The sequence below is a fragment of the Lupinus angustifolius genome, unplaced genomic scaffold (genome assembly GCF_001865875.1).
Source record: "Lupinus angustifolius cultivar Tanjil unplaced genomic scaffold, LupAngTanjil_v1.0 Scaffold_15_19, whole genome shotgun sequence".
Lineage (NCBI taxonomy): Eukaryota > Viridiplantae > Streptophyta > Magnoliopsida > Fabales > Fabaceae > Lupinus > Lupinus angustifolius.
Window position 1 is genome coordinate 1 of NW_017718673.1, and position 12,873 is coordinate 12,873.

General features: G+C 29.0%; 1 protein-coding gene across 2 annotated transcripts; it reads right to left on the reverse strand.

The window, feature by feature from the left end:
• Window positions 1–8,709: 8,709 nt before the first annotated feature.
• On the reverse strand, window positions 8,710–9,987 carry LOC109337887 (zinc-finger homeodomain protein 10-like). 2 transcript variants are annotated; one of them, XM_019574971.1, is made up of 2 exons: window positions 9,030–9,986; window positions 8,710–8,847 (listed from the first exon to the last, which is right to left on the reverse strand). In XM_019574971.1, exons 1-2 carry the CDS (start codon window positions 9,866–9,868, stop codon window positions 8,820–8,822), a joined length of 867 nt encoding a protein of 288 aa, XP_019430516.1. In that variant the 5' UTR covers window positions 9,869–9,986; the 3' UTR covers window positions 8,710–8,819. The 2 variants fall into 2 exon arrangements, with proteins under 2 accessions (XP_019430516.1, XP_019430515.1); XM_019574970.1 differs by having other exon boundaries at window positions 8,710–9,987.
• Between the last annotated feature and the right edge of the window lie 2,886 nt (window positions 9,988–12,873).

Below are 12,873 nucleotides of genomic sequence, written 5' to 3' on the forward strand. Positions count from 1 at the left end.
TCATCCTATCCTCATCCGCATCCTCATTCTACTCCGTATCCTCATTCTCATCCTCATCCTAGTCCTCATCCTCAACCTCATTCTCGTCCTCATCCTATCCTCATCCTCGTCCTCATCCACATCCTACCCTCATCCTCATTCTCGTCCTCATCATTTCCTCTTCCTCATCCTCGTCCTCATCCTCCTCTTCATCCTATCCTCATTCTCATGCTCCTCCTTACTAAATATAGAGGCATGATTTTGTTAGTCATATTTCTTAATCTTATGAATTGAAGTTGCTAAACATATGGCTTTCTTGCATAAGTTACTAACTGACTAAGACATTAACTTTTACTAATCTTGAGGTTATTATTATGGATTAATCATTACTAAATGGATGTAAATTAAGAATCATGTATGTATGAATAGAAAGTGTGAAGTTCAATCCTAGCTCCCTTTCCTATTATATTACAAACTCAATTAATTGTGTCGTCAATCAAACAACCCCTTGAATTATAACTTAAAATAATATTTTTTAGTTGAAAGACTGATATCTAGCAAGTTCTTGTGGATAAGACAACCCCTTACTTTATACTTGTTTGTCACATCGAGGTAGTTTTATACTCCTATGTATCGGTTAGCATCCATGCAATGACCTCAATATATCTAAAAGGTAATGTATTGGTGAATGTAGCAACTTATGCCACAAAGCTCTATATCTAGCAACTTTACTCATAAAATTAAGATATATGACCCGCATAATGTGCTTCTATATCTAGTAGTCCATGCATGCAAAGTTGAGTTAAATGCAACACCTCAATTATATTAGCCGACAATGTATTGGTCTATACTAACATTTTATTAATCTACATGTATGTCTAGTAGTCTAGATTAACAAAATTAAGTTATATGAATCTATTAAGCATACCTCTATAACTAGTAGTCTATGTCATCTAGTTTGAGAGTATAAAATTACAAGATTAACATTATGTGTAGATACTAATAAAGGAAAATGATCAATTGTTAAGTTATGCAAATAAAAGATTAAGCAATTCATTCAATAATCATAGAATACCACACATGTTTATGCTTTAATGGATAGTAACCATTGCCTATAATTTCATGAATATATTAAGTATTGTGATTAGTTGTTCAAGTGTACATACAAATTGATGTAATACACACATATGAGATCAAATGTGAGATGAAGACAAACAATCACAAATAGTATATGAGTAAATATGTTGGGTATATAGAAATGTGAAATCAAATATTTAATAATAGGATAAATAGAAGATTTTATAAGTGAAAAATGCCTATGAAATTATGGCAACTTTTATATCAAGACTCGATGTCTCTTTATTCTTCTCGTGTCTAGCAGCAATAGGACTCTCTGATGGTTGGAGACTTCATATTGTAATATATTTTGAGTGAAAATGGAAATCATCCTTATGGATCTACCCAAGTTATGGAGAAATTGTCTACCTGGCTAAAGCTGTGAAAGTAAAGACAAGAAAACATTTTAATGAATGATCAAAGACAACAATAATAGATAATGGATATTGAAAGAGATTAAAGATTATTGGGAAGAGAAGTGAAGAGAAGAACCAATTTGGTTAATGTTTTATTGATGATATGTCACACCAACTGGTCTATTTGAAGCCCAATTGACATCAACTCATAATCCTAAGCCCAAATTCAAGAAAAACAAAATATCTTGAGATTCTCGAATAAGATATTTTAATTGGACAATACATTATATAATACAATGTGTGCAAATTTTTAAGCTGAAAGGTATGGACAAAACATGACACCAATGGTGAAGCAACAATGTTGTACTATGTAGTAATAAAAGGGAAGAAAACAAAATGAAAAGGTAGAGGAAAAGTAAAGCTAAAAGAGGTGAGGAACTTAATTGTACTTAAAGGTAGCACATAGCTAAGCCTTTGCATTGCATTCTCTGCATGCTTTATACCTCTTATCTTTTTTATGATTTTTGAAGTTGATATTTTTGGGCAAAGAAGGAATTAGGTCAATTAAGATCTATTTTTTCTCTCTTGCTCACCTTTTCCATTCTTAGTTTTTGAAGTCGACTAGTCGAGTGAATGAAATTGCGGCATTCTTACCATAGTTACATGATACGTGATATATTTAATTTTATGTCATTCGTCAACTTTGTTTTAAATTTCTTTTATGATTAATCTAGTATGTAGTTTGTTACGTCTTTTTCATTAAAAAATATGTTAGTGTAGGAATTGGGCATTTGGAACATGTAGTTTGTAGGACTAGACATTTGTGGTTTATCTTAGTGAAACTCTGATATCATATTAGAATTAGGTAAACTAAGCTTAACCCAAAAACTAATTCATACGCTAGGAATGTTTAAGTTTCATAAAAACTCACTTTGAATATAATCTTAACATAAACTCTATAACAAATATAGAGAACATGGCTGAGTCATTAAAAAGATAAAACATCGGATGAAATTTAATTCTTGATATAGTTATATGAAATTATGAATGTTGAAACACTTTTTTTTCTGTGTCAGTAGTAATATAAATTTACCTTGATTAAAATTTTGTGATCTAAAATTTGTGCCTAACTACGCGAACTGAGTTAGTAACTGTACATGTTCCAAACTTCCAAACAAAAATACTGTTTGGGCACGTGTTGGTAATATATAACGTGCAGTCACGTTCAAATAGAACATCACTACATGGTTGTCCTTCATCCATGGAAGAACCACCAGATTTAGAAATTACAACCATTCCACAAATAAATATGAGAAAAATATTCATCATGAATTTTATATATTATCATTATATTATTTAGATTTAATTATTATTATTTCTTGAAGAAAAGTAATTCATAAAATATTAAATAATATAGTGATGATTATATACAAATATTTACCTAAAATTGTTAATGTATAAATATTTCAGTTATAAATAATAATATTTTATATAATAGTTTAGTAGTTAGAACACAAGAAAAAAAGTTCATCTATCTAATCATGTAATTCAGAATGTCACATCATATAACTATAGTGTAAGCTTTAGGTAGGGACAGAAAGTTACCCATCAACACTACTATGTCATGTTGAAGGTTAACCTCAACTTTATTGACCCCTAAAATAGAAGTTAACTCCCATATTAAGCAACTCTAAATTATTAAGATATGTGCATTGCACCTTATATGCTTATTTTCTTAATCCTTTATCAAAAGCAATGTATACTTTGCTAAAGAAAGAATTAACATATGATAAGGATGTTTCTATATGCAGAATTTGGACATGGACAAATTAATCTGCACCACATGTGTTTTTATAAATTATAGTTTGTAAACTTGATTTTTCATGAATAGATAATAATTAAAAGGGGTCTATAGTAAGATGTCTTAAAACTTTTTTAAACTTGATTATATTTAGAAACTTTATTTTAAAATTAAAAATTATAAAATTTAGCATATATACTGAATATTATTTGGATATATTCAATTTCTTCAAATTATTATCATTATAATAATCTTTTAATATACATATGTAAGTTTAATAATTAGAGGAATGACAAAATTGTTACATCTCATTCAACTATTCAAGTACTCTTTAATAAAATTGCCTTTTAGCAATAAAAATATCTATTTCAGTAAGATTTTAACATTAAATTTAGTTACATGTAAATTCATTTTTAATTTTTCAAACTTATAACTTTATAAATACAAAACAATTCAATTGACAACCATTCCATGACTTGATTATTATATTCCGAAATTTATTTCCAAACATACCTTATAAAGACAGATGCTCGTGTGTGGCGTTGAAATGAAAACGTTTTTGCTTTAAATTCTTAAGTAATGTTAATTGTCTTATTGACCCACTTGAAGATGCAAAGATTACTATGGAATTATTATAGATAAAGACAGGAGAATTGGAAAGAATATTTATGTACTTTCAACCCTATCGTGGTGTTGTGGAAGAATTAGGCAATAACCACATTTAAAGCAAATTGACTATCTATAAATAAAAATTATAAATATGAATTTTGGTTAAAAGAAAGATGAATAGTTTAATTGGTGTGTATGGATAGTGTATAATTTTTTTTGGGTAGTACAATTTCATTTTTTCGGTAAGAAACTAATATTTTTTAGACTTCGTGGTTGTCTCACCCAACAAGTAAGTATATATAATTTTTTATACCAATAATACATCATTTACGAATGACTTTTATTTAAAAGAAGATGGCCTTTAATGTATGAAAAAGTAAAGTTGATTATGAAGTACCATTAGAAATTTCCCTTAGAAATATATAGAATACACTAGCATTACAACTATATACTATTGATTAATTAAACATAAAATTTATCTATTCTCCCAAAAAATAATTAGAAGTGAGTTGTTCTCCCAAAACTTTTTAAAACATCAGGATGTCTAGCTTTGGGTCCTCTCTTGAATAGATTAAGAGGAAGACTCTCATCTTAAAAAAGGAGTCATATTTCTTTAACCGGACAAATTGTCTTGATCAATATTATAGTATTTGCTCTTTATGTGTATTTTCTGTCTTTCTAAAAAGCTCTTTGGGAGATTGAGAAATCAATTAATAAAATTCAAAAGGATTTTCTTTAGGAAAATGTGTGTAAAGATAAAATAACTGGAGCCATGGGGTTAAAGGCATTCATTTCTTCAACTTAACTCTTTTAGGGAAATAGAAATGGACGATGCTCAATAAGGACAATAATCTATGGTGTTGTGCATTAACTCAAAATATGGTCATGATTACAACACTACTTGGGGGATAGATCCCTCAATTCTATAAGGAAAGGTTCCATATGGTTTCGCGACTTTAGTAAACGAGAGCCAATGAATTTGATCATTACACATTGGTTATGGGATGGTCTTGTTCGGAAAATAGGGGATGAGAGAAATACTACTTTTTGGCTAGAAAATTGGATAGGGTCGCGCAACCTCAAGGATAAATACCGAAGATTATTATTAAGGGTTAAAATGATCATAAAATATACATCTATTTTGTGGCATTTTAACTCTTTAAATAACTCAAATGAACGAATGTATGCTTTTACATTATAAAAGCTTGTTAATTGGACAAATAACATCATCGAAATGTTTTTATAGGCTTAAACTAGAGGAATGATCAAAAAACACTAAGTTTCCACACAAATAGCAATCACGCTCAACACAATAATTAGGTTGAGTGGATCAGGCAACACCTGAGATCTTGCTCAGCGCTAGTCCCACGCTCAACGAAGGAAGACTCACGCCTAGTGCAAATCCTGCACTCGGCGTATTCGACGAGGAATTAAATTATTTAGCCCCTGTAACTTATACGCTAAGCACAAGGCCTACACTATGAGTGGAATGCGGATATGATAAAGTCTTTAAATTTTTTGGAATGTGTATCTTCCAACAAAACACCTACGTTTTTTAAGGGCGTTTTTTTGTTTGTTTCTCACATGTATCCTCGCATTGTAGATAATCATATCTGAGCCTGAAACATCCAAATGTATGTGGTGTAAGAGATTTTTCCTTTGTCAATTTTTTTTATTTTTTTATTCAACATCTAGATAAACATATATCTACTTTTGTATAGTACACTTTTATTGTATTATATGATGAACTTTTTATTTATTTATTACACTTTTATATTTTTGTATGATAAATATTTTATTCTCTACTTTTGTATATTTATGTTTGCTAGTCTTTTTTATCTAACTACCAGAGCTTCACAAGCACTATTATGGCTCTCAACTTACATTTTTAACTCAATAAATTTAATATATAATACCATATAGACTAAAATCTAAAATAATAAAAGATATAAGTTTGATATATGTGATAATGATTTCAAATAATAAAATATATAAAAATTATTATGAGTGATAACGAGATTGATTACCCAAGAAAATGAAATGGAAATAACATATATGATACATATTCTTCTTTTTAAATAATAAAGAAATAAAATTAACTCTTCCCACCATAATTCCAACTACAATGATTTCATCTCTAGAGTTCTAATAAAGAAACTCACACCCCTAGCTTATAATTATCATTTGGATGCACTCCAAGATGAAGAAAAGTTAACTAGAATTAAGTGCTTGTTATCAACATTATTGTACATATGCACCCCAAAGTTTTTATATAATATATACTAGCATCTTGATGGATCATATGAAAACTTTTATCAATTAAATCACTCTATATATACATATAATATATAGATTAAATTATACTGACACATCATGAGTTTTAGTGAAATTACATAAATCATCTCTCACTTTTCTATACATATACAAACCCCTAATTTTTAATGTGATTACCCGTGTATGAGAAATAAGTGTAATCTTTTAAATAAAAAAATGTAATAAATGCAATTAAGTTAAATAAAACATGTTATAATGTGGAGACAAGTCCAAATAAAATACAAATCAATGTATCTTTATTATTTTTTTGTTAAAAAATGCATCAATAATTCTAAAGAGATATTATTTAAATCTCTCTTATACTATATAATCACGAACCAAAAATAATAAAGAGATATTGATTAATATATTATTTGGATTTGTCTCTACAATATACTATGTAATTTGCATTTATCACATTTTTTGTTTAAGAGTTTACACTTATTTCACATGCATGGGTGGTAAAGTATAAAAATTAGGATTTTATGTAGGTATAAAAAGTGAAAGATAATTTATATAATTTTGTTTTAGGAGTGGTCAATTTATATATATATACCCTAAACAAAACTTTTACACAGGTTGTGTACAATGCATATGGAATCAAAGATGGGAAAGGTGAGCAAATTCCCATAGTGGATTACTGTTACATTTAGTGGGGTGGAATTGACCAAAATAATCTTCATCAAGTGCACAAAATATCCTTAATTTTAAGGGGCTATTAAGGACTAAGGACCAAACCATTCCTTGGGTGGTTAGGAGAACCACCATGGACAGTACCTAAAGGGCCCCACCACCCTAACAAAACAAGATTACTTACTTCATCCATAACTAAAAAGCAAAACAAAACTGAGTAGTGGACCCAATGTAATTAATAAATTAAATAAAGAGAATGGCCAAAAACAAAAGACACCTAATAACCCATAATGTATGGGGTAGTGGACAAAAAATGAAAAAACTCTATGTACTTCTTTCTCTCTCTCTCTTTAATCTTTAGTCTCTAATCACTAGTAATGACAACCGTTTTCCTAGAAATTTTCAATACCTTATTAAATATCAATATTAATAATAAAGTGATTTACTTCCCTTAAAAGGAAAGTGTGTACATCCACTTCCCTATAAGGCTAGAACACATTCAATTGGATTATTATATAGTATTGGTCTATAGCTATAAAGTTACATTAAAATACTATGAAAAGAGATTATCTTAAAAAATTAGTATTAGGGATACCCATAAAGTCCAAACACAACTATAGGATAATAAGGAAACAAGACTCTTATTCTTCACATGAAAGGCTTTTTAAAGCATATTTGGAAGATTGTTGCATGGTTGATTAGGTAGAATAATTAAAAAGGATAATAAAGTTTTGTTTTCTAATCATTAGCATATCATTATCCCCTTATCCGATACATAGTTAGATTACCAAAAACTTAGATACACACTATTATAGAATATGATTTGTTAATGCTTTCTTTGCTTAATCTTATTAGAATATTTAGAGCATAGCGGCAATGCAATACAGGACCATAGGAATAGAATAATATTACCTATTCACACACCGCCCTTAATAGTTTCCATAATCTACGTACCAACACTTTCTGCCCCTATCTCTCGGACACAATATATGAAATAAAAATACTTGTTAAACTAGTGTAAACATTTATAATATTCAGTATATTATTTACTATTAATTTATATTGGGTATATTTGAAAGTCAACAATTATAGATATGAGTAATAAATAGTACAATTTTAAATAAATGTATAGTTTTCTCTTATTATATTATTATATGTCTAAATTAGAAAGTTGAATGTTGTGATAAAAAAAGTAGAATAAATAGAAAATGGGGTTAGAAATGAATGTAAAGTTAAAATAATTTATATTGTAAAAAGATGGTAGAGTGATTGATGTGGAGAAGATTATTAAAAACCTCAATAAATAATATAAAAAATAGATGTTAGTACATTTTTAAAAGAAGAGAAACGAAAAACTCATTGTTCAAAATAAAAAAATATTTAAAAATTAATATTTTATCAACAAATATAATTTTTAAGACTTGATTTCCATGTCTAACGTTAGAAAGGGAAAACAAAGTGCATAAATAATGCTTTTCTACCTCCATCTCATGCAAAGAAAACAGCATATAAATAATACATTGCCAAGTTTACACAAACAATCTAAGCAAATCTGCAAATGCATTCCCAAAACTAATTTCCACATAGTGTTGTAATTTTATTGTGGATGCCATAATGGAATAAATTTTGATAATCTTTTCGACATAACTAAGATAATTAACAATAAACACAATACTATATCACGTATTATATATCATAATGTCTATCATAATATTCATACCTGAGAATGCATACCAGAAGATGAAAAAAGAAAGAATATAATTAAGCTAATAGTAGTAATTAATACAACTAAATCATATCATAATTGCAACCAAAGGAAGAAAAAAAATGAAATTATGAACCAAGCAAAAAATAAATTCCCTCAGGATATATATTTCATCAATTAAAATCTTTCAGAACATGTTAAATATCCTTAAGAAGGTGACCATTCTCATTAATCAACAAAAAAACTAATATCACAAAAAGAAAATGAAGTAGACAACTAAATTAACAAACTCTTAATCTTAATTACTCTACCTAAACATATTATTATTATTATTATTATTATTAATATTAATATCATCATCATCTTGTTTCTGAATCAAGAAGAAGAAGAGCCATTAGTACCACTACCAACATTTCCACTATCATCATTTTGAGGTTGTTCCAGAACATTCTCACTTTCAAGAACGACACCGTTTGATGCATTATTATTAGTATTATTTGTAGTAGTAGTTGTCGTTGTAACAAGAGCAACAACATCTTTTTTTCCGAAAGTGTTCTTATTGTTATGCATCCAAACTTTTAGAACACTTCTATCAACACCAACTTCATTGCAAAACTCCATAACCAAATCTTCATCTCTTTTCTGCATCTTCCACCCAACACGTTCTGCAAACTCATGCATCTTCTCTTTCTGTTCTTGGCTGAACTTGGTTCTGAATCTTTTACGCGGAGATGCAGAAGAGCCACCGATTCCGGCTATGTTCGCCGGAGCTGCGGTGGATTCAGGAGGTACTGAGAGACCTGCACCGCCGGAAAGAGCTAGTAGCATGTGTGGGGCAGAGGGGTAATAGGAGGAGGAGATCGGCGGCGGAGAAGAAGAATTCGGGCTCCGGGAAGGTGGTGGTTGGAAAGTTGGCGGCGGAGGAGGAGGGAGGTGACGGTGGTGAGGCTGGTATTCGATGACGTGGGTTGTGGTGGAAATCGGTGGCTCATCTGGTTCACGGCGGTGGAAATTACGGTGGCAGCCACAAGCGGCGCATTTTATTGAAGCTGGGTCGCCGGCGGTGACGTTTGGTGAAGGCATGAACTCGCCACAACCGTCGACGGCATGGCCACCTAAGCTAGCTGCATGATTCTTCAAACATTCTTTGTAAATAATCGCCGCCGTTGTTGCTGCCACGTTGGCGGTTGCGTTAACAATTTGGTGGTGGTGCCGCTTCAAAACCCCGTTGGAAAAAGATAAAGGTTTTATAGTAACCGCCGCGGGTGGTTGTTGGATCCGGGTCGGTAATTCGGGTTCAGGATCCGAAGATTTTTCAGTTGTAGGAGTACTTGTTCCAGTAGTCATTGTTTCCATCAATTCTAATTTTTTTTTTTTTTAAATTTTTCTAATCAAATGGTGTAGATATAATAGAAAACACTACTCCATAGAAAGAGAAAAAAAAAAGAACTAGTTTTGGGTTTAGAAGAAAAAATTATAAAGGAAGAGGAAGAAGAAGTGTTGTTGGTGATGTTGAAGAATGAGGAACTGTTGATAATAAAAATCTTGGTTATGTGGTTGTGCCTTCTTAACCACTTGTTTTTTAACCCTGGTCTAATCTATGGTTAAGTTATTGACCCTACTAGAGGGTTAGATGTGAGTAATAAATATACCCTCTAGGATACTATTGGAGGAGGAAAAAAGTGACTAAAGTTTTTATTATTACTAGTTGTAATAAGTTAGATGAATTATTAGGAGTGAATTTGTATAGTTTTTGTTTTATTTTATTAATTAATAATTAATGTTGGGGAAGGTTAATGATAAAGAGATGAGAGGGAAGAGTGTGATTTGAAGGATGGAGTTGGAATGGCCTGCAAAGTTCTGAACCCACATTCTCAACCTGCCAATCAAGGACACCTTCCTAAGTTAAATCAAGTTTTTTACCCACATCATTCATATGTTTAATATATATATATATATATATATATATATATATATATATATATTTTGATGAAAGTTAAATATTTATACATGGATGGTATATTATTTACTGTTCATTTGCGTTATTTTTATTTAAAGATAAATAATAACTAAAAATGAATTGTATATAATGTAGTAATAGTGTAAAAACTCTCGGAATGTCAATAAATACATTTTCTCTATTTATTGTCATTATTCATTAAGAGTATAATAAATATGTAGGAGAAATATTTATATGCATAGTTAGGACAAAGATTTAAACACAATTACCATATCATTTATTTTTTTATTTAAATTGAATTATTTTATTAATAATTAAATATAAATAGTGCATGATTTAATGGCATATATAAAACTATATTGTCTAAAACTAATACATATATTTTTCTCAACCATTAAATATAGTAGTACAGAAAATGATAGATAATATTTGATTGTATAAAAAATTTATTAAATTATAGGCATGGTTTCAAAATTTATTAAACAATGTAAATAAAATTTTATTTTACTATAATAAATCTTAATACCATATTAAAAAAACGAAGTAAGACTTAAAACATAATAATAAATAAAAATAAAATTGAAAAATAAAATATAATATATGTTAGATTTCTAAACAACAAAGAATTTAAAACATGCAAAATTAGAAAGAAACAACACAATGAAGTATATTTTAATCATCAACCCATTTTATGTATCAATAATTAAATTATGAAAAAAATTATACACTCATTGTTAAGAGTTTTTATACTATTATTGTATCATTTAATTCATTTCTAATCATTATTAACTTTTAAATAAAGTAATACAAATGAGTGGCGATAATAACTAATTGGATATAAATTTTTACATTGTCAGTGCATAAATTTTACACTTTTAAATTATATTATACTAATAATAATAATACAGATAAGTGAACATAGCAAATGCATTAGACAGACTGAAATGGAAGCATGAAAAATTACATGAAACGTCTTTGTCGGCACAAGATAATTTCCAGAAATTGAAACGTAAACGCAATTTTGAAACGGCGTCGTATCAAACAACTTATCCTGCGTACAAATCAAATTTTACCGTGAACAAGGATGGTGTTTTTTTGCAGCAAATTTTTTGTTTCATAATTTATACAATTTCATGTACTATCAATTATAATTAATTAGAAAAATAAATTTTCAACTTAAATATTTCTTTTAATTAATTATAGTCGATGACGCATGAAGTGCAACAAAATATGAGACATCATATGTGTTCCTGTTTTTTCTTAATCTTTTTAACGTTCTGACCGAAATACCCTCTCCAATTATGGAATATTACAGTCCAACCAAACGATCTCGCTATGTCAAATAATGATAATTAAGAACGTAAGAAAGGTCCTAAATAACACGACACGTGTTAAACGTTAGCCACGTGGTGACACGTGTGAGTGAGCTTGGTAATGATAAAAGTCAAAAATAATAAAGTGGGAATAAAAAACAATAAATGAATTACAAACATTAATGAATTAGTAATAAAGAATGAAAAAAAAGGATTGGAAACATTAATGAAATAATTAAATGGAAATAAATAAAAGAGGAAGAATAACGTGGGTTACGGAAGAGTGGAAAGAAAGAGGGCACTGAGTTTAGAGCAATGCACAGGTACGGTGCTGGTAGATGGCAAATCAATGAATAGAATTTGGCTGTAAAAAACTTTAGGGCACATATTAAATACCTCTCCTTTTCTTTTTATTCATTCTTTTTCTTTTTACTATTTCTAAGAGTATATAACTAATCCATTTGAGGTATGTAATTATTTTTTCTAATAAATGTTGCTTTCAGGAATCAAACTTTTAATATTTTGGTCAGTTCAGGGAATTAGTAGGACATTATAATATTATACTAACACTTTATTGATCATTCTAATTAAGTATGCATGTTGTTCACATAACGAGTAATAATGTTTAGTAATTATAATTGTGGGTTGATATATTAGAAAGAGAAAAAGATATAAGTCAGTTTCAATGTTATTGTATTATCCACCATTGATAATTCAAATGAATGGTGGACGATAAAGCACATGTGTATAAATCTTTATATTGTCAATGCATAGATTTTATACTCTATTAGAAATGTCATAGCTCATTTTCATTTTTTGTATTATCAATAGTATCTATTCACCTTTTGGATAATAAACTAATATTCTTCTTCACTGTCCCTCCTTTTCATATGTTAAATCTTTTGTATTTGCAGAAAAATCATATTTTATAAATCTAATGCATATTCATACTTTATTGGATTTCATTGTTTTACTCCTATTCAATCCTTAATTCTCTATTTTTTAATATAACTTTTAACATAAACTTAAATAGGTTAGTATAGCGGAATTTCTACATCATTTAGTTCTTAAAATATATACATAACTTA